A 23,591-nucleotide genomic window follows, 5' to 3' on the forward strand; every position below is an offset into this window, starting at 1 on the left:
ACCTGTTGAAATTAAAAGGTTAAATATCATGCTTCCTCTCTGTTTGTGTCCCCAAATGTAAGCAAGATCTACTTTTATGCCAGATATACAAGAGATCATAAATTTCCCCAATTCATTTTCAAGACAGAAGTAGTTCACTTTTTGTCATTACTTACACGACTAATAGATATCCTCTTTGGAGGCCTCCCTCGCCTTTTGTTTGCAGGACTGAAGATAAACGTAGGTGGGTCATCAGAGAAGAAGTAGGAGAAATCTTGTTCTGCTATCTTATATTTTGCAACTGACATTGCCTTAATACGGGAATATGAAAGTATAGATATGTGTTATGAAGTTACATAATTAGGAAACCATGCTTTCAGAAAGACAATAAAAATAACTAGATGAATATTTGTTAGTTCAAGGGGAAAAAACAAACATTCTCTTTTACAATGGTTCAAATGCAGAATTAATCCAGCAAAAACAGAGATATTAAGAAGAGATTGAGATCTCAAACTGTCTTGCAGCTCCCACTGAATGTAATGGGAATAGTGCATGTGTTCCTGAAGGCAGAACTTGGCCCCAACATAATGTACATGCAGACTTTAAAATTACAAATTCATTTTGAACTAACTTTAAACAAATGTGTTTCTCTCTTATGTCTCTGCCAAGATGGAATTCAGAGATGAGAGTCTGATAGGGTGACCAGATAGCAAGTGTGAAAAATCGGGACAGACGGTGGGGGTAATAGGTACCTATGTAAGAAAAAGCCCCAAATATCTGGACTGTCCCTATAAAATCGGGACATCTGGTCACCCTACAGTCTAACCCTCAGTCTGGTTCCTTTACACCACATAAAAGGGCTTGAGCAGTGTAAAAAGGCCCTAAAACCCATATGTGTTCATGAGAGGATTCACCCAGCACAGGCACAGCGGAAGACAGCAATTAGGCTATCTTCCAAGGACCTCTTGCAAGTAAAGGCATGTGTGGGGCTGGAAGGACTGTATCCAGAGTGGGATCAGCACAGCACTGCAGATTCTGGGTAGTGCTACAGGAAGGAAAAAGAGCAGGCTAGAAAATTGCCATAGCTTAGACAGCCAGCCTTCGGTGCCTAAATTACATGGAGGGCCTCTTCAGCCATGGAGGAGCACAGGATTGGAAGGTGGCCTTCGCCCCCTGTCCTCTGTACTGTGAATTCCATGTTGCACATCTAAGAGATGCAGCACAGAATCTCACAGCAAACCTTTAGAGTTCTGAGTTTTACCAGTTCCTGGCTTTGGTCCCCCTGCCCAAGGTGGTGGGGCTCGGGCGGGCTCAGGTTTCAGTTCCCCCGTCGTGTACTAATGTTTGTTGTCAGAAGGGGGTCACGGTGCAATGAAGTTTGAGAACCCCTGATCTAGGGCCTGATCCAAAGCCCGCTGATGTCAATTGGACTCCTGTACACACATAGGTCTCATTAATGTTACAGATTTAGGGTCTGTCTTTACTGCATAATTAACTAGATCTGTAACTTGAGTTTTGCTCCTATCCAACTCCAATCCACACATTAAAATCTGTAGCTCAAATTAAGGGTTGCTTTAAACTTGAGCTAGTTGGACTGCCAGGGAGGGTGGATTGAAACTGGAGTGCTGCTCACAACAGAGGTAATTAAACTGCTGCATCTCCAGGACACAAATTACAACAGCTCCATCAACTGCTAACCCAATCGCTATGCTAATCTAAACACACTGCACAGTTTGAGAGTTGTTTCAGTGTAGTCGCTCTCAGGCCCTCTCTACACTGGCAAGTTTCTGCACAGTAAAGCAGCTTTTTCCACTGTAACTCTCGAGGTGTACACACTGCCAAGCCACTTAGTGCACACAAACTGCGCAGTTGTAGCGCTCTTTTAAATAAAAAATAAATAAATAAAAACAACCACCACACACACAAAAAGACAAAAAACACACCACCCCAATGAGAGGCGTAGAGCTTTCTGCGCCGGGGGCTACAACACTGCGGTACCAGTATAGACACCATGGCAATTACAGCGCTGTGATTGGCCTCCGGGAGGTGTCCCACAATGCCTGTTCTCCCCTCTCTACTGCCCTGTCCTCAGGTGACCAACCGTCATCCCCACCCCGTACATTCCTTTGCAAATTTGAAAGTCTCCTTCCTGTTTGCTCGGTGATGTGTGCAGTGGTCTCAATGCATCTTTCCAAATGGCCATGCCTGCTCCATGCACCAGGCGATCCCCTGGCTGGAGCGATGCCGAGTTGCTGGACCTCATCGGCATTTGGGGAGAGGAGACTGTGCAGTCCTAGCTGCGCTCCAGCTGTGGGAATTATGATACCTATGGACAGATTTCACGATGCATGATAGAAAGGGGCCATGATTGGGTCACATTGCAGTGTAGGGTAAAAGTGAAGGAGCTGCGGTGCTGCGCCCACAAGCTGCCGGTTCTACAAAGAGCTGGACGCGATACTCAGTGACGACCCCACCTCCACTGCAAAGGCCCCTGTGGATACTTTGTTGGCTCACATGCCAGTCGAGAGTGGACTGAGCCAGGAGGAGGAAATCTTGGATGAAGAGGGGGAGGGAGAACCAGAGGCAGAGGATGACTCGGGTGGCCAGAGATGCATGCAGTCAGGAGCTCTTTTCTACCCTGGAGGAGCCTAGCCAGTCACAGCAGTCGGATCTTGGCAAAGTGCAAACAGAAGAGGAGGCCACTGGTAAGTGGATCTGATTTTGGGAATTGCTTCAGTGAGTTGTAGGAGGCAGGAGGGTTGCTGAAAGCAGGCTTATCTCCCACCACATGCCTAGTCTGAACAGCGGAACAGGCTGTTGATAGACTCCCTCACTTCACGGGAATCTCCCTCAGAGATCTCCAGGAAACTCTCGTGTAGATACTGGGCAATCTGCTGCCGCAGGTTCCTCGGCAGAGCTGCTTTGTTTCTTGTCCCATTAACGGTAACTTTCCCGTGCCACTTTGCCGTCATAGGGGGGAGGAGACAGACAACATTGCTGCACACAGGCTAGCCCGCGTAGAGGCCAGGGCAGAAGCCGCAAGCTTGGAGAAGACCCTCCCTTGATTCCCTGCTCACCCTCAGCAGCAAGATATCTTCCATAACGATCACATCCTGTGGAAAGTGTGGGGACAGGAATGATTATCAACCCCCCCCCCGCCCCTCCCTACAGTGTTGGCTCTCCCCAAGAGCCACGTGCCCTGTGTACAGCAGGGTCCGGGAAGAGTGATTTACACTGCCCCTGCAGCTACTCACCATTTTGGGAATCTTGTGGCTCATGTGTGCTTGCCTGGGGTCAACCAGTTAGTGATAGGTGTGAGAGTACTGGCTGTGTTTTAAAGCACTAAATCAGTGTTGTTTGTGTTGCAAACACTACTGCTTCTGTAAAATGTTGCATTTAAACTTCACAGAGATGACCTTTGGAGCCCAGCCTCCCTCTTTGTTATCAGCGGCTGAATGGCTGCGCAGAATTAGAAAGCAGCCAAGGAGGACTTTCTCTGTGAGGTTATGATGCACTCTGCCGCTGAGAAACAGGAATTGAAGGAGTGGTGGGACAGCGAGAAGAGGGACCGAAAAGAGAATGTGACACAATAAAAAGAAGCCACGGAGGGGTTCTAAATGTTATGGAGCACCAAGTGGACACACTCCAGGCAATACTAGCACTGTAAGCCAAGTAGCTCTGCGCCCGCCCTCCCCTGCAGCCGCTGTTGCCAAACTCTTTCCCATGCACCCCACACACACCGCCAACATACTGTTATCAACCTCCTGGCTGCACTCTCTACCCGCAGCATTCCACTCCTCCCTCCTCACAGTCCAGCACTGTGGACTCCCACTACCCACTGCACTCAACACCCGTCCATCTGCAGTTTGGCCCTGCTGAAGTACAGCACCAGCTGCACTGTACGCCAAAGGAGAAGGTTGGGTATGATCCCTAGACATACACAAATCTGTAGCTCTCCTGGAACCCCTCCTCCTCTTGAGACCTTCCCCCATACCCCCTTCCTGCTGATGAATGTTTTCGTTTGACTCTCTCCTCTGGTTGCCGTCTTTTAATAAAAGAATTGTGTTGGTTTGAAAGCAATCTTTATTCTATAAGTGAAAGCAAAAAGAGCACTGCAAAGCAACATACAATAATGTTAGGCCCCCTTCTTGCCTCATGTGCACCAATCACCTCTTAGCATTACAAGCACTGCAATCCCAAGCACAGCAATAAATATTAGTGACTTTCAGCGTTAAATTGCTGCCTCAAGGCATCCCTGATCCTTATGGCCCCGCGCTATGCCCCTCTAATAGTCTTGGTCTCTGGCTGTTCAAACTTAGCCTCCAGGCACTGAGCCTCTGCGGTCCAGCCCTGACTGAAGCTTTCACCCTTCCCTTCACAAATATTATGGAGAGTACAGCACGCAGCTATAAGAATAGGAATATTGTCATCAGCAAGGTCCAGCTTCCCATACAGGCATCACCAGCGAGCTTTTAAACAGCCAAATGCACACTCATCAGTCATTCTGCACTTGCTCAGCCTGTTGTTGCACTGCTCCTTGCTGCTGTCAAGTTGCCTTGTGTATGGCTTCATATGCCACAGCATTAAGGGGTAGGCGGGGTCTCCCAGGATCACAATGGACATTTCGACTTCCCCTAAGGTGATCTTCTGGTCCGGGAAGATAGTCCCTGCTTGCAACTTCTTGAACAGGCCAGTGTTCCAAAAGATGCGTGCATCATGCACCTTTCCGGACCAGCCTGCGTTAATGTCTGTGAAACGCCCACGGTTATCCACAAGCACCTGGAGAACCACTGAGAAATACCCCTTCCGATTAATGTACTCAGTGGCTAGGTGGTCTGGTGCCAGAATTGGAATGTGCGTGCCATCTATCGCCCCTCCAAAGTTAGGGAAGCCCATTTGTGCAAAGCCATCCACAATGTCATGCACATTGCCCAGAGTCACGGTCTTTCGGAGCAGGATGCGATTAATGGCCCTGCACGCTTCCATCAACATGAGTCCAACGGTCGACTTTCCCACTCCCAGACTGCTACCGATCAGTTGCTAAGCAGTTCGAGTAGCCAGCTTCCACAGTGCAATCACCATGTGCTTCTCCAGCGACAGGGCAGCTCTCATTCTCGTGTCCTTGTGCCGCAGGGCTGGGGCGAGCTCATCACACAGTCCAATGAATGTGGCTTTCCTCATGCGAAAGTTCTGCAGCCACTGCTTGTCATCCCAGACGTGAATCACGATATGATCCCACCACTCAGTGCTTGTTTCCCAAGCCCAAGAGCAGTGTTCCACTGTGGTCAGCACCTCCGTGAATCCCACAAGCAATCTTGTGTCGCAGCTACTACGCGGGGCGAGATCAATGTCAAACTCCTCTTGCCTTTGTAGTTTAAGGTCAAAGTGTTGACCAGTATGCTGCTCGCTCTGACCAGCAGTTTGGGATCCATTCCTGCAGACCAAAGAGGCAGGACATGCAGTACACAAACCGTTGAAAGATGGCGCCAAATGCAGACAGAAGCACAGGGATTCCTGGGATGCGAAGCAATGCATCACGGGGCTTTGGGACAGGACCCAGGATGCCCCGCGACCCCCTCCGCCTTCCCACAAGTCTTAGCAGCAAAAGAGAGAGGTGCTCTGTGGGATAGCTGCCCAGAGTGCACCGCTCCGAACAGCGCTACAAGTGCCGCAAGTGTGAACACACTACTCCGCAGGCAGCTGTCAGTGTGACCACAAAACAGCGGTTTTCCTTCTGCGCTCTCTGAGCGGCGCTGTAACTTTGCCAGTGTAGACGTGACCTCACTCGAGCGAGGTTATTTCAAGTAGGATAACGCAAGTGTATTAACTTGAACTGTTGCAGTAAAGACGAGCCCTGGATCATTTTATCTGAAGAGAGACATGATTACAGTAGAGCAGGGGTTCTCAAACTGGGGGTCGGGACCCCTCAGGGGGTCATGAGGTCATTACATGGGGGGGAAATCGCAAGCTGTCAGCCTCCACCCCAAACCCCACTTGCCTCCACCATTTATAATGGTGTTTAATATATTAAAAAGTGTGTTTAATTTATATGGGGGGGGGCCCCCGCACTCAGAGGCTTGCGATGTGAAAGGGGTCGCCAGTAAAAAAAAAAAAAAGTTTGAGACCCACTGCAGTAGAGTGACACTAGCTTATTGTGCCATGTCTTACTCACTGAATTTTGTATAGCTTAAGGAACACACCAGATGTATAGTTTGGCTGATGAAAGCAGAAAACCTACTAAACTTTTCACCTATTTATAAAGAATAAATAAATAAATAAATAATAATACTTTATAATGAGAGCAGCTAACTTTCTTTTCAGTAAGAAGTCTAAGAGGAGGAAATATGAGAGTTCATATAATCATATTTCTAGATGATAATGCTCTCTCTCTCTCTTCTACAAACAATTTAACCACTTATTTACCTTAGTTCTAATGACTCCATCATGTGGTTCACAGTGTTGCTTCAAAAAAAGTTTAAGTCTATCACGAGAAAAGAGATGTTTCCTCCGGCTATGGTGTGTTTAAAACAAAACAAAAACAAAACAAAACAAAAACAAACAAAAAAAACCACAACATTACCAACTAAAGTCAATCTACATTCACTTATAACTAATGTAAATTTACAGATCACACTTCAGATAAGAACACAGAAACAGAGTGTCATATGATTTCTGCCTTCTGTTATTTTCTCAGTAAAGTTTTAATTTAGTATTTTCTTAGACAACTATTGTTCTCAACAACCTTAATGAGAATCAAGATTTCCACATAAAAAAGTATAATTACTGTACCCAAATATTATTTTAGATATCCAAACTTTGACTTTTGTTTTAAAACCAGGGAAATCCTATCACTTAAAATGTGTGTCTATATAGAGAGTAAGATTTCATACAATTGTGTATACACACACACACACACACAAAAAACATCTCTGTATCATTGACTCTGTAGATCTCCCAATATTAAACAAAAACAACAAATAATATGAGTTATTTGTTCTGCAATGGCATCTAAAGGTCCCGTCTGAGACGGGCCCCATTGTGCTAGGCACTATAAACTCTCATCAACAAGAGACGCCTTCCCTGAAGATTTATTTACCATCTAAATAGACAAGAGAGACAGTGAGATAAAAGAAATATTAGTATTCTCATTTCACAGATGGGGAAAGTGAGGTACAAAGGCCCTAATTCAGCAAAGCATTTAAAGTATGTGTTTAAGTCAATCCTTTAAAATTAAGCATGTGCTTAAGTGCTTGCTGAACAGAGAGAGACTACTGCATCAGAGACAAAGAGATTAAATGACTTGCCTAGTGTCACAAGAAGTCTGTGACACAACTGGCAATTGAACCCAGATGTCTCAAGTGACAGCCCAGTGATTTAGCCACAAGACCATCCCTTCCATTCTTAAGCCTGTGTATTCTTTTCTTATTGCACCTATTTCTGATGCTACTAGAGACTGATTACAGTACAAATAATTTAGTTCCAGAATGAGTCTGTGTTAATACATCAAATACCCACTAGAATCACTCAGATTACACACTATGGAAGTTGATGCACAATTTACTCTTTAAAAAAGAAAAAGAAAAGTTTTTAAAATAAAATCTTTTTATCACAGTTTGTTAGAATGAGATTATTAAAAACCTTCACTTTTAAAAAGAGCAACAATTACATCCTGTCAAAATGTCAATCACTTAAAAACGATTGCAGAACTCAGCTCCCCAGTTTCAAACTATTTAAAGTCAATATAGCTAAAATGTACAGAGTTTACAATACAAATACTACAGAAGACCTGTGCAATTCTAATTTACATACAAGGACAATATGACAAAACAGTAATTTTTACCTTATCTGAGATGCTTTTACAGTAACAGATTCATATAGTTCTTTTTTAATAGGCTGGACTTTGTACTTGAACAAGGAGGGATCAATTAATGCTTTTTTCTTCCTAAAAAGTAAAATAAAATGATGAAGTATTTTTAATACAAAAATCACATTTCTAAACAGATTTTGGAACACGGATCTTAAAAGTAATTATATTTATCAAGAGAACATGCCTCTGGAAAGTACATTAGCACATACAGTGGCACCCATAACTTCCACTGATGCCAATCAACTCACTGACTTCTAAACAAAATAATAAAAATGCCATATACATGTGTACTTGCATTTAGTTTTAAAATCAGACAGAACAAGATCAATTATAAAATATTTCTTTATTTGACTAAGTCCATACGCCAAAGTTCATGCTGTTACCATCAGCTACTGGCATGAACCAAGCAAAGGAGAGGAAAACAGCCATACTGCTGTAATAACTAAAATGCAACACTTTAAAGGACCAGTCTAGGAGGATGAATACTCTAGCTGACAACATTTTGAAAGGAAGAGGCTTCACAAGACAATGCATTACTTCCTCAACTTTTTGGAAAAATTGATTGACAAAAAGATAGTCATGATAGCATACATTGTCCAAGAGTCACCTTTTATGACAAATTAGTACAGTAGATTCAGCATATTTTCTTTATGAAGGCTTATGTATTTTTCCATCACCAGGGATCCTAGAAATCAGTTTCCCATGGAAAACTGTGGAATTCTTGTTTTTACAGAGAATCTTTAGTTTTTACATTTTGTGACAAAATAAAACCATATATTAACTAAATTTTTCTGAAAGTACCAGTGTCATTTATTCAATGTGCACAACCTCCCCCTCTTCTCATTGATTTTTGAATGCACTTTAAATTTACAGTGGAACTGCATTTATCCGATCTAATTGTGACCAGGGCCAGATTGGATAATCAAATATTGGGAGAATCAGGAGAATCAGCAAAGAGCTTTCTATCTCTTATTTTAAGATGAGGGAAGGGGCTCGGGCACGCAACTCCAAGCAGCACTGACAGTCAGAGCCCCTGCCACCCAGAGTCTGACTGCCCGAGCCCAGCCCTGTTAGCCTCAGGAGGCTGGTGGTTTGATTAATACGGAAAGCTAGATAATGGAGGCTCGGATAAACAGGGTTCTAGTGTATATCAATAAAACTGTGTTCAACTGATACCTATATATATTGTGGCTAGGGAAACTAAAGTTCAGCGTTTATTTCAATCGTGGAAAAATGCAGACTTTTATGGGGTTTTTTATTTGACAAAATTTTGGTTCATCACGGAAAACTAGGATCCCTGTTCATCACCAAGATGAAGATGCTTTCGTACGCCTGTGTTTGTGAGGCTAAGCATCACTAAAACACATCTAAGTCAATATTTTAACACTATTTGATTTTATTAAAAATTAGACAGTCTGTGCTTTAAACAGAATGATAATGGTACTATTTATATACAAAAAACATACAACAGTGAAACTAAGTGATGTGAAGTTATGATTTTATTTTGTTTCAACTATCTTGTTTTATTATTAAATAATAATACTGAGCTCTCACATAGTGCTTTTCATCCATAATTTCAAAGTGCTACTGCTTTAGCAGGCGCAGGACTGGACAATTCAAAATTAATATTGGATCTGGATGGGAATATAAATTACATGGAAGGACTGGTATCTTTCTGGCAATACACTGTAATGCTATTCAGTCCTTGTAGAATTCATAAAATGCTTGAAGATGGACTCTATTGCCCATTGTAGCTTGCGTTTCTTTTACCATTCTTGAAACTATTTTTTAATTCCTAGAAGAACACATCCAAGAGATTTTTGGAATCGTATATAAGGGTTACACAGATATGAGATTTGCCTCAGCGTTCTGATTCATACACACAAGTCTGCACAGTATAAAGATGGTGAATATATACAAGATACAGATGCACAATTGGACAAATTTTACAAAAAAAACCCCAAACCGATGAACAGCCCTATAAGATGGAGCCAGTGTCCTCTGAAAATGAGAAACAAGGGTCTCTTACCCAGATTTAGGATGGATCTCTTTTTAGAACAAAAATCACTCCTTGTTAAGCAACTTTTTTCTGAAGGAGTTGCTTATAATGGTCAAATGATTTCCCAGCTGGTAAGGTCTTAAATCCAGATTGTTTCTTGAGAGTTTTGTTTGATTTAAATATACACACCCCTATCTCAAAGGAGGTATTAGCCTTGCTCATGACACCGTATCTGTTGGACTTGTGTGAACTAGCACTCTTATCCAAATTCTTGGAAATGCATAATATCTGTTAAAGCATGGAGGTTTGAAACTACTAAAGTCATTCAGACCCTACTCTCAAATAAAAATTTTGGTAATCAAAAAACCATATCAAACCAAATCACTTACATCTAGACTGCTAGGGCTAATTAAGAAGTCAATAAACCCCCAATTTAAACAAGATTTTTAAAAGTACTAACATTGTATGATATATTGTTTGAAATTTATTAAATATCGTTTAGTCAGGATAGCACTAAAGGACCCTTTCGTTTTCTTTTGATTGTATGAAGATAATTTTGGAGAGAGTGAGTTTACTAAGATTGGATTTGTCACATCTTGAAGACTTTCATATAAGATCAGGTCTTCCACACTTAGATTAATCTTTTATAATCTAAAGATAAGAAAACTAAAACAACATTAGAGTGTTACCTACATATGAATTATAAACAGGCTAATTTCCCCACCATACATCATCATATTTGCTGCCATTCATTCAGATGGGTTCAAGTAAATGGGAACCTTCTCAGTCTAACATCCGGTAGAAAACAAAAGCAATCAGAATAAGCAGCATTAAGAGTGTTTTCTAAACTCCTTTATCCATTTTAAATAGGTTCACAGTCCCAACACCCAATGTAACTGAAAACTAGAGTAAAGGAATAGTTTTCCCCCATATGACTCTGAAACTTTTGTAACCCTGACCCATATCAGGGAACTAGGACAAGGAAATAAAGACCAATCTCACAAATTTATTCCACCAACATATATATTGGTGTGAACAGGCTGAGTCCCTATCCAGTCCTCAACAGATCATAAAGACCCTGAGCTAGTTTTCAAACTTACCCTCTTCTGGTGTCCAGCTTTAGTAGGAACTCAAAAACAATAAAAACATAACAAACTCTTAGCCTTAGCTTCCTCTTCAAGTGTAGGTGTTCCTAGGGTTTTCCTCTCAAATATCCTCAGTCCTAGGCTTCCTCTAGTTCAAAGAAACACCTCCTTTAGATCCTGTCTGGAGTTAATGAGGCACACCTGCTAGCATAAATTAGCAGTAATTACCCTAAATCCTAAAGCAGGGTTTTGGCACCTGACTCTAGGATGACTCAACAGAAGAGCCCTGCATTCTTATAAAAGGGCTCAACGATGTGCTATCCAGTGAGAATTTGCAGATCTTATTGTATTGCAAAATCTTCACTAGAGAAGAAGAGAAGAAGTTGGGGTTATTACTTTGTTACACATGGAAGAGTTCTGAACTTTGAGAGTTATTGTATTATTCTGCCATTTAAGTCAAAATAATAATACTTTGATTTTATAGAACACCTTATCAACATGAAATAAGCCTTGTAACATCCATGTTGAGGTATGTATTACTATCAATACATTAGAAGCAAGAGGAAGACCAAAGACAGGGTAGGCCCACTGCTTAGTGAAGAGGGAGAAACAGTAACAGGAAACTTGGAAATGGCAGAGATGCTTAATGACTTCTTTGTTTCGGTCTTCACAGAGAAGTCTGAAGGAATGCCCAACATAGTGAATGCTAATAGGAAGGGGGTAGGTTTAGCAGATAAAATAAAAAAAGAATAAGTTAAAAATCACTTAGAAAAGTTAGATGCCTGCAAGTCACCAGGGCCTGATGAAATGCATCCTAGAATACTCAAGGAGCTAATAGAGGAGGTATCTGAGCCTCTAGCTATTATCTTTGAAAAATCATGGGAGATGGGAGAGATTCCAGAAGACTGGAAAAGGGCAAATATAGTGCCCATCTATAAAAAGGGAAATAAAAACAACCAAGGAAACTACAGATCAGTTAGTTTAACTTCTGTGCCAGGGAAGATAATGGAGCAAGTAATTAAGGAAATCATCTGCAAACACTTGGAAGGTGGTAAGGTGATAGGGAACAGCCAGCATGGATTTGTAAAGAACAAATCATGTCAAACCAATCTGATAGCTTTCTTCGATCAGATAACGAGTCTTGTGGATAAGGGAGAAGCTGTGGATGTGGTATACCTAGACTTTAGTAAGGCATTTGATACGGTCTCGCATGATATTCTTATCGATAAACTAGGCAAATACAATTTAGATGGGGCTACTATAAGGTGGGTGCATAACTGGCTGGATAACCGTACTCACGGAGTTGTTATTAATGGTTCCCAATCCTGCTGGAAAGGCATAACGAGTGGGGTTCCGCAGGGGTCTGTTTTGGGACCGGCTCTGTTCAATATCTTCATTAACGACTTAGATATTGGCATAGAAAGTACGCTTATTAAGTTTGCGGATGATACCAAACTGGGAGCGATTGCAACTGCTTTGGAGGACAGGGTCATAATTCAAAATGATCTGGACAAATTGGAGAAATGGTCTGAGTTAAACAGGATGAAGTTTAACAAAGACAAATGCAAAGTGCTCCACTTAGGAAGAAAAAATCAGTTTCACGCATACAGAATGGGAAGAGACTGTCTAGGAAGGAGTACGGCAGAAAGGGATCTAGGGGTTATAGTGGACCACAAGCTAAATATGAGTCAACAGTGTGATGCTGTTGCAAAAAAAGCAAACATGATTCTGGGATGTATTAACAGGTGTGTTGTGAGCAAGACACGAGAAGTCATTCTTCCGCTCTACTCTGCTCTGGTTAGGCCTCAGCTGGAGTATTGTGTCCAGTTCTGGGCACCGCATTTCAAGAAAGATGTGGAGAAATTGGAAAGGGTCCAGAGAAGAGCAACAAGAATGATTAAAGGTCTTGAGAACATGACCTATGAAGGAAGGCTGAAAGAATTGGGTTTGTTTAGTTTGGAAAAGAGAAGACTGAGAGGGGACATGATAGCAGTTTTCAGGTATCTAAAAGGGTGTCATAAGGAGGAGGGAGAAAACTTGTTCACCTTAGCCTCTGAGGATAGAACAAGAAGCAATGGGCTTAAACTGCAGCAAGGGAGGTCTAGGTTGGACATTAGGAAAAAGTTCCTAACTGTCAGGGTGGTTAAACACTGGAATAAATTGCCTAGGGAGGTTGTGGAATCTCCATCTCTGGAGATATTTAAGAGTAGGTTAGATAAATGTCTATCAGGGATGGTCTAGACAGTATTTGGTCCTGCCATGCGGGCAGGGGACTGGACTCGATGACCTCTCGAGGTCCCTTCCAGTCCTAGAATCTATGAATCTATGAATCTCCAATTTACAACTGTGAAGAATCTGTGTAGAGTCAGGGAAAAAATAAAAACAGATCTTTTGATTCCTAATACTGCGCTGAAAGCAAAAAAAATAAAATAAAGGTCCTCTCCTGCTAAGCTGGTAGGTTAAGATTCACTTGCCTATCCAGAGTACATACAAGGTCCTCTTCACAGCATATTCTATAAAGGCTGTTGGGGCCAGATTCCTAGTTAGGTGGCAGACAAAGAAGGGCAGCAGCCATTTATGCAGGCAACAGGCTAAAATTTTAGCCATTGACAGACTACACTGCAGCCTTGTGGCCTACTAGCAGGTTCAGGGCAGGATGAATTCCACCCACCAAGATTCCAAACCCTTATGCCCCACACAAAGCCAAGTTACTTTATGAGGTGAAGACATGAATTTCTCTCCCAGTGCAGAGCCTGGTTATCCATCCATGGACATCTGCACAGCAAGGGTTAAACTCGTGTAACCTACTGGCAATGCTTTCAAGCTTACGTGATAGGAATACCTAACATCATACCTACCAAGAATGCACTGAAACTTTGCTACTCCTGTAAAGGTTTCCGAAAGTGGATACTTCACTGAATGTGTATAGTTCAGATGAAACAACATATTAGGAGCTCTTTCCAAGGTAACTATTACTACTGGAGGAATTCTGCAGCACTGTGCACTGCAGAATTTGCGCAGAAATTGACATTATGAACAGAATTTCCTTTCCTCCCACAGAAATAGGCTACAAACCTGCTGGCCACAACTAGAGATCGCTGGACCCAGCAGAGCCCAGCTCGCAAGTAGAAGACACTGCCGTGGGAGGGCAAGGGGGAGGGAGCTGGAGTGTTCCCAGCAGCTGCGGTACCCAGCATGCCCTGAAGGAAGAAGGCAGCATGCAGGAAACTCCACACAAGCATCAGGGACCCAGCATCATGCTATTTCTCCGTCGGGATCCTGGGCTCCAGTGTTCCCTCTAATTTTTTATGTCCATGTGCGGAATGAATTTTGTTATGTGCACCAATATGGAGGTCATGTGTTACACATCACCTTCATATCAGTGCACATACATCACCTTCATATTGGAGCACATAACAAAATTCATGTGGTGGGGGTGGGGTCGAGGGGTTCGGAGTGTGGGAGGGGGCTCAGGGCTGAGGCAGAAGGTTAGGGTACGGAGGGAGGCTCTAACTGGGGGTGTGGGCTCTGGGGTGGGGCTGGGATGAGCGGTTTGGGGTGCAGGCTGTCCCGGGGCTGCCGTGGGGAGGGAGGACTCCCCCCCCCCAACCCTCCCTCACTGCAGCAGCTCGGGGCCAGGTCAGAGGTGCCTCTCCCTGGCTGCGGCAGCTCCAGTGGGCCTGGGCCAGGGGAGGGACATCTCTCCCTGGCAGTTACGGCAGGCCTAGGCTGGGCCGATGGAGGGGCTCCTCTCCCCGGCAGCTACTGGGGGGGCTGGGCTGGAGGAGGTGTGCCTCTCCCCGCCAGCCTGTACGGCCCTTGAGAGCCTGCCACGCGGCCACACAGCTTACAGGGAATGTAGCTGGGCTCTGGTGAGGAAGAGGTGTTCGTGTGTGGGCTGGGGGGACACCCCACAGCTGGGCTATGGTGGAAAAGTGTCTGGGTTGAGGGGGGCCTGCAGCTGGGCTCTACAGGGTGCAGATGTATGGGCTGGGGGGTGCCCCACAGCTGGGCTCAGTGGGGTAGGGAGTGTGTGCAAGTGTCTGGGATGGGGGGGAAACAGCTGGGATCGGGGGGGTATATTCTTGACCCCATGCTGGGCTCTGATGGGGAGGGGGCAAAGAAAACAGGAACTGGGTTGTCCTAGGAGTTCCTTAACTCTCTACTGCTGGGGGGATTTTTTTGTGTCTGTATTTTTACAGACATAGCTGCTGATAGGTATTTTGAAAATAATTGAAACTGGCATGATTATATACTGTTATTTTGACAAATAAAATATGCAGAATTTTAAAATATCATGTGCATACATTTTTTTTTGGCACAGAATTTCCCCTGGAGTAAACTATCTAGAACAGGGGTGGGCAAACTACGGCCCGCGGGCCACATCCCGCCCGTCAGACCTTTTAAATCTGGCCCTCAGCTCCCGCCGGGGAGAGGGGTCAGGGGCTCAGGGCCACCCAGAGGGGGGGGCAAGTGAGGCAATTTGCCCCAGGCCCCGCAGGAGCCCCAGCGAGAATGTCGGAGCCCCCCCTGCCTCCGCCTTCCCCCATCCCCCAGCGCGCTGCGTCCAAGAGCAGCCCTGGACAGCACTGCAGCGGTGAGGCTCGGGCGGGGCCTGAGGTCCTCCCGCTTGGAGCCGCGTGGTAAGGAGGCGGGGCTGCGAGCTCCAGCGGGCCGAGCGGCAGGAGTCCTGGACGCGGCTCGCTGAGGCTCTGGGAGAGGGGGGAGGCAGGGGTAAGCGACATGGTAAGCCCCTCTGAGCCGGGCTCCCCCGACCCCATCACCCCCCCACCAGCTCCGAGCCTAGGCCCTCTGAGCCAGGCACCCCCCGCCCCCACCCCCCCCCCTCCAGCCCCCCCGCCCCGGGCCCAGCCCCCCGGACCCGGCCCCCCCCCCCCCGACCCCATCTCCCCACAGCCCTGACCCCCAGCTCTGAGCTCAGCCCCTCTGAGCCGGGAATCCCCCGACCCAGAGCCCAGCTCCCCACCCAGCCCTGGGCAACAGTAGCGCCATCCCCAGGCAGCGACAGCCTATTGGCACCAACCATCACAATCACCCAGCGACAGCCCATTATGTAATTGCAAATGTATACATACCATTAAAGCATTTAATGTTTTTAAATAATATAGTTTGTGTATTTTCAAATTATTAAAAATTAATTTTTGAATGTATTTCGCTGGTTATTTTTTACATTTCCAAATAACATGTTACTATAGTATTGCAACTTTTTTTTATGGAAGGGGCCCCCGAAATTGCTTTGCCCCAGGCCCCCTGAATCCTCTGGGAGGCCCTGCAGGGGCTTGCCCCACTCCACGTGGCTCCCAGGAAGCCGCCGGTATGACCCCCCTCTGGCTCCTACATAGTACATGGAGGTGCGGCCAACCAGCTCTACGCACTGCCCAGTCCGTAGGTGCCACCCCCGCAGCTCCCACTGGCTGCGGCTTACAGCCAATAGGAGCTGCAGGGGCGGAACCTGCAGACGGGGCAGCGTGCGCAGAACCGCCTGGCTGCACCTCCGCGTAGGAGCCGGAGGGGTGACATGCTTCCAGGAGCTGCTTGAGGTAAGTGCCGCCTGAAGCCTGCGTTCCTGAGCCCCCTCCCCCTCCTCCTCCCCCCCCAGTCCCCTGCCCCAGCCCTGAGCCCCCTCCCACCCTCCAAACCCCTCGATCCCAGCCCGGAGCCCCCTCTTATACCTCAAACCCTTCATCGCTGGCCCCACCCCAGAGCTCGCACCCCCAGCCAGAGCCCTCCACCTCCCCACCCCATCTCCCAACAGCCTGCCCCATGCCTGATCGCCTTCCGAACCCTCGGTCCCAGCCTGGAGCACCCTCCTGCAACCCAAACCCATTATCCTCCAGCCCACTCCAGAGCCCGAACCCCCAGCCGGAGCTCTCACACACCCCTGTACCCCAACCCCCTGCCACAGCCCTTATCCCCCTCCCGCCCTCTGAACCCCTCGGTCCCAGCCTGAAACACCCTCCTGCACCCCAAACCCCTCATCCCCAGCCCCACCCCAGAGCCCAGCCCCCCAACCACCATCCACCCCTACCTCCAATTTTGTGAGCATGTATGGCGGACCATACAATTTCCATACCCCAATGTGGCCCTCGGGCCAAAAAGTTTGCCCACCCCGATCTAGAATTAGAGCTAGGGCTGGACAAACAGCTTAGAAAACTAATTTCAATCTGATCCATGTCATGGAGTCACACTTTTTGGACTAGTTACAGATTCTGCAGTCAAACTACTCCTCTGGTGATAGAGTAACCTTTGGGAACTTTGTTTTTTTAGACAACATGCATCAGTCTTAACAATTAATGAGCAATAACATTTCCTGTAAAAGCAGACAGTGGATATTGACTGCTACCATGTGATGAGGCATAACCTTTTATAACCCTGGCCCAATAATGTTACTGGGACCAGGAAATAAAGACTATTTTCTTACCAGTACTGCAGTTTGTCATACCATCTTTACATTTTCCTCCCTATTCCAACTATGGTTGCTTACTTTTCAACTGAAGCAATACACATGTAACTGAGAATCAAAAACTGACAAACTGAGCACTTTAACCTCGTCTGCTAAAGAGAATTTTCAATCAAGACTCATTTTTTGATTTCCCCCCCCACCCCCAATAATGAATGGTCTGGAAGAAAGGCTACAATGAACAATTATGCTGAGTATACAATTCACTAGTACCCAAGACACATTCAGAAATTACATAAAATCTATCATGGTGAAAAGGTTTTCCACACGACAAAATTTAATCCCTAAAGGTTTAGCACTGCAAAATCTTCCCACTCAATTCAATGGGACAATTCACAAATTTAAGTACTACTTGTGTAAGTAAGGGTTTAGAGACTCAAGACCACAATACCTATAAACTCATGGCAAGACTGCATACTCAGGTAGGTTCTTTTGGGGACATGGTCAATACTTTTAAACTTTTAATATTTTGGAGTAGCAGATATGGTCTAGTGATGTTATCCAATTTTGCAATTTCTTCTAATTCATAATATTTTAATTTTGTATTTTTAAACTTCTAGTAATGGAAATTGTTTGGTCTTTATGTTTACATCATGCAATGATGATTAGATATGCCACCAATGAAAACAGCTGCAAAGAATAATAAATAATAATAATATTGTTTAATAACAAGCCAAAACAAACCTTTCTATATAGTTAATGAGAAGTTTCTCTCCTCCCCCTCAAAAAAAAAAAAAAATCCCAAAAAATAGAAGTGAAGTGAGGTTATCAACCCTAATCCTGCAGCTGGCTCTGCAACGGTGAAAGTTGATGGGGTTGGCTGAACATAAGGGTCTCCCTGCACAGAGCCAGTTGCAGGATTGCAGTCCATATCTGTATTAAATTTAAAGATAACCTCCCTTGAATTTCATACTCCTGTAACAGGGAGAAAGAATGCACATATTTCAAGATAGAGGGCTTCTCTTTAAACATTCAGACACTCCCTTACATGACACTAGAAACATCATTCAAGAGTAGATAAAATTCCACAGGTTTACCTTCATTATTTGCTTAGTTACACGAGGAGCAACCTGACATCAACTGAATAATTAATAAACCTGCAACTGACAGCGCAAGGATGAACTGCTGCACCTAAATATGTAGCCTAAATAAAGTCAATGGGGTGCTCAGAGCATGAAGAAGCCAGTCTGCACCCAGTCAATTGCAAAATTGGGGTCTAATAATTTGTAACTCCAAAGCACTTTTCTTCCATAGACCTCACAGTGCTTTATACAGAAAAATAAATTATCCTCATTTTACAAGTAGCAGAAGTGAGTCATGTAAACTAAGTTACTTGCCAATATGAAGTTACTCCAAATTAACACCAGTATAACTGAGGCCACAATCTGATCCACTGACTCTGTCCATCGTATAGAAATATCCTTAGTAAATATTAGTTCTTTCTTTGCCCCACTTTTGGGGCCATTTGGGTGTAACGGTAAGAGACATTATAATACTGTAATAAGTTTAGAAGAGAATACACAAAATTTATGGCAATACACAAACATTTTTAAGATACTAATGTACACACATACACTAAGAAAACTGTGGAATAAGGCACTTTGTAAATTAAAAAGATATTTATAGTTACTACAGTTTTTTGAATAGAAGAATAATTCTGCAGATACAATTTCTTTTTCAAACGTAAAGCATGAAGACAGAAGCTTAGCCAAGTTCAATTCATAGAGTCACAATAAGACTAGGTCTCTTCAATGCAGGGACTTGAAAATCTTTGGTTCTTTATTGTCACTGTTTTGAGCGTGGTGCTGGAACAGTGTTTATGAATTCAGTACCACTTATATTTCTAAGCAATAGCAGATTGTGAAAATGAGGAAGCAACTGTATTGTAGTAATAACTATTTCAGACTACTCAAAAGTAATGGCCCTGATCCTGCAATCTATTTAGACAGACCCCTACAACCATCTGAAGCACTACTGAAGTCAATGGGATTCCACACAGGCATAGGGGTCTGCCCACAACAATCAGTTTATAGGACTGTGGTCTAAGTCTGTAGCTCAGCAGCGCCATGGACTGGCAAAATAACTGTAAAGAGGAACCTTGTTTCATACTAGGGAAAATTCTCAAATCTAGCTCACTTTTATATTTTCCTCCATAGTTTTCCTTGCCACATTCTCAGAAACCAGTTCAAGTAAGGGTTTAAGTCAGCCCATTTGATCTTCCTACTTGCTCTTATACATAAAATCATAAAACTGAATTTGGAGTCTTTCCTGTAGCAGAGGAAAAATATGGCATACTAAATTAAGGGTCCAGGAGGAGCTGGGTAATGAGGATAGGGTTGTTGGATCAAAAAGGACACCTGGCAGTGTCCAGTCAGATGTACTGACTGGACACCAAAAGTCTGGTTACTGCGGGGATGGGGGTGGGAGGTGCCGGATCATCAACCCACGCCATCCCCTGCTCAGCTGGGGCCACCTCCTACCTCCATCTCGTGGGGGGGGGGCAGGCAGGCTCCGTGTCAGGCTGCAGCTCCGGAGCAGAGGCAGGGCTTTGGGGAAAGAAGCGGAGCAGGGGTGGGGTCTCAGGGGGGAAGAAGAGGAGCAGAGAGTCTGGTTGTCAGCAATTAAAAAGCTGGCAATCCTACGTGAGGCAGAAGTCTGTTCATCTAATACAAATATCAAAATAAATGCATAAAATAATGGGACATATAGCTTCTGGAAGAGTTCTCTTTTCCGTATTTGCTCTAGAGTGAAATCCCTATTTAAAATACGAACCCTAAATTAGTGTTTGCCATCTTACAAGTATTTTTAGGTTTTGTCCAAAAAAACAAAAAATAAAACTAACATAGAGTTTAAAGTAAGTCTGGTAAACAGAGCAGAAGTAGAGGAGAGAAGCTCTGAAAACAGACCAAGTGCTACACCATTACCCTCCTACAGACAATGTAATCTGAAATTGATTAATGCTTCTTATGCCTCAATTATTCTCTTTTTTCAACGCTCTCTGGCTAAATACACTTAAATTGCCTATTTTGCAATATATAAGGCACCTGTGAATGTTTAGCCGCTCCACTCAGCTGGGTGAATATTCTGACACCATATCCTCTGCACTTTGCTTGAGACAAATCTCCTCATGAAAAGCCCCACTAAATCTGCTTTAGCCTCATTTTCCAAAATTTAATCAAAATATTTGATATACTTGAAAAATTGTAATTTACCCATTTTGTGCAGAACTGTTGTGTGTTTCTGAATCGTCGCTATCACTGATGACGATAGTGTCTTCATCGGTACTGTTGATGTGGCCATTGGCCACTCCATTGTGATGCGGTGGAGCTATGACTTCCAAAATCTTACACTGCAACCTGAAATAAAATAAAGACATTTATAAACATGAAGTTCCTCTGATAATGCAAAAAGTTTAAATTTGTTGAATGAATTATTCTAAAAGTACATTTGTAATCCCAGAATAGAAACAGTGGTTATATTTTACATAGGAGTTCCACCTTACCGCATCTGTAAAAGTGACTAATTCACCTCCTTAAATATATACCAACTTGACTAAACAGGCCAGTAAATTATTAGAATTTTCCTAAGTCATATATACACTTGACTTAACTTTGTTTACTTAAATATACTTTTTCAGTTTATTTTGAAATCACTGGTAGTAAGAGCTTTTGTGCTTATTTTATCCAAGTGACAATTAACAACATCTTTTTAAAATAAAATGATTTTTTCTTTGTTACTTAGAAACGAGACAGAAACCCTTTATGTTTATTTTCATAGTAATCTAGGAAGAAAGGAAAGGATTTTGTGTTGCCAAAGTATTTATACTAGAAAAGATCATCCTCTAGTATGGTTGATGACCCAAATAAACAAGGCTAAAATGACCATTGTGTATCTAATCTTAATAATGGCCCATTTATCTCCTGACACATATAAGGCTCCATCTGGTACACACACAAATGACAAACAAAGCAAATCCATTCATTTGCTATCATGAGTGCTAGTTATAAAAGAAACAAAATTAAGTGTGTTATTCAAAATCTATAATCAATTGACACTCATTTAATATATTTCATAACCATATAATAAACAATTCTTAGCCACTAACTTTCTCCCTTCCCTGGCACTCCTGGGTGCACATTTTTTAGTTTAATCTCTTAAAGCCATGTCTGGATTATGAAAATTATCCATTGTGGACAATGACTGAAGCTGAACACTGATTGCAAGAGTAGCCAAAGGAAAACCATATTATAACCACCTTCTTAGAGGAACTGCGTATCAGTATTGGTAACGGACATCACAGAATTGCAAAGCACAGAGCTTGAACCAAGCATTCTTAGCCCCTTTAGACATTTGCATGTGGGGCTCACAGACCCAAGATAGGAAATTCTTATGAGGAAAAATCATCTGGGAGAGAACCAACACTGGGGAAGGAAAGCAGCCCAGGAGGGATCCGAAGAAGTGAGGTTTTTACCCACGAAAGCTTATGCCCAAATAAATCTGTTAGTCTTTAAGGTGCCACCAGACTCCTTGTTGTTTTTGTAGATACAGACTAACACGGCTACCCCCTGATACTTGACACCATAAGTAGGCTAACACATCCTGCTTTCTAAAAGATTTCAATCTTGCTTGGTCCCAGGATATGATTATCAATTTATGAACAATTTCCAAAAGGAGGTCAACTGGCAGTGAGCTCTTTTTGTAAAATAATATCTGCTATACACGGATACAAACATATATTTTAAAGAAGGATTTCTTCCAAGGTGGTTTAGGCCCAAAATATTCCCCACTACAAAATACTAACTCCTGAAACAAACTGTTTGAAATGATCAGAGGGGTAGCCGTGTTAGTCTGAATCTGTAAAAAGCAACAGAGGGTCCTGTGGCACCTTTAAGACTAACAGAAGTATTGGGAGCATAAGCTTTCGTGGGTAAGAACCTCACTTCTTCAGATGCAAGAAGTGAGGTTCTTACCCACGAAAGCTTATGCTCCCAATACTTCTGTTAGTCTTAAAGGTGCCACAGGACCCTCTGTTGCTGTTTGAAATGAAGAGTCCATGTTTTCAAAACAGATCATCTGGAGGGAAAGGGAAGGAGGAGGCACTAGTCAGCTCAGGTTATTGGCAATGGGATACAAAAACTTTCATCTTTAGACCACTGTTTCAAATACTTCACAAGATAATAACAGCCAGAAACTACCCTCCAACAGCTGCTGATTATCCTATGTAAAGTAAATTGGTTGATAATTGTCCAAAAACCACAAAAACTACCATTACAATTAACATTAACTGGCATTCTTGTATACAATCTTTCAGCATAGTCACATGAAGATTTAACTACTCCACTACCTCTAAGAAAGTCCCTCAAAATCAGGGTTCAGGCACACTGGCACGGTAGTTCAGGGAAGTCTGCACTACTTCTGCTCATACTGTAATTGTTGTGTGGATAGAAGAAATTTCTAGTGACACTTTAGAGCAGAGGTGGGCAAATTGCGGTCCGTGGGCCACATCCGGCCCTCAAGACCTCCCTGAGCTCCCGGCCAGGGAGGCTACCCCCGGCCCCTCCCCTGCTGCCATGCCACCGCACAGGCAGCGCTCTGGGCGGCGGAGCGGCGCGCTCCTGCAGAGCAGTGCAGCAGTGTGTCTGGATCTGGCCAGGCGGCGCGGCTGCCAGACATGCTGCTCTGAGCGGCATGGTAAGGGGGCCGGGGCCAGGGGGTTGGATGGGGCGGAGGTTCGAGGGGGAGGGCGGGGAGGGCGGTTGGATAGGGGGTGGGGTCGTGGATAGGGGTCAGGAGGGCAGTCAGGGGACAGGGAACGGGGCGGTTGGATAGGGGGTGGAGTCCCAGGGGGCAGTTAGGGGCGGGGGTCCCAGGAGGGGGCAGTTAGGGGACAAGGAGCAGGGGGGGTTGCATGGGTCGGGGGTTCTGAGGGAGGCAGTCAGGGGGTGGGAAGTGGGAGGGGGCGGATGGTGGCAGGGGCCAGGCTGTTTGGGGCGGCACAGCCTTCCCTACCCGGCCCTCCATACAGTTTTGCAACCCCAATGTGGCCCTCGGGCCAAAAAGTTTGCCCACCCCTGCTTTAGAGGGAACCCCAACATCATATCTCACATGCACATTCATTTAAACAGATGCACATTAACATTACTACAATATAATAAAGGAAATATAAGCTCCCTCTAACCA

At 44.2% G+C, this 23,591-nt stretch overlaps 1 protein-coding gene across 1 annotated transcript in view; it reads right to left on the reverse strand.

The window, feature by feature from the left end:
- Positions 1 to 23,591, reverse strand: part of BAZ1A (bromodomain adjacent to zinc finger domain 1A) — a 110,519-nt gene that overhangs the window by 61,256 nt on the left and 25,672 nt on the right. The window contains exons 3-6 of the mRNA XM_024196011.2: positions 20,624 to 20,767; positions 7,820 to 7,921; positions 6,403 to 6,490; positions 156 to 290 (exon numbers count right to left, since the gene is read on the reverse strand). Coding sequence (XP_024051779.2) covers positions 156 to 290; positions 6,403 to 6,490; positions 7,820 to 7,921; positions 20,624 to 20,767 — 469 coding nt within the window. The remainder of the gene's footprint in view (positions 1 to 155; positions 291 to 6,402; positions 6,491 to 7,819; positions 7,922 to 20,623; positions 20,768 to 23,591) is intronic.

The sequence above is a fragment of the Terrapene carolina genome, unplaced genomic scaffold, assembly GCF_002925995.2.
Source record: "Terrapene carolina triunguis isolate 2854851 unplaced genomic scaffold, T_m_triunguis-2.0 Scaffold96, whole genome shotgun sequence".
NCBI lineage: Eukaryota > Metazoa > Chordata > Testudines > Emydidae > Terrapene > Terrapene triunguis.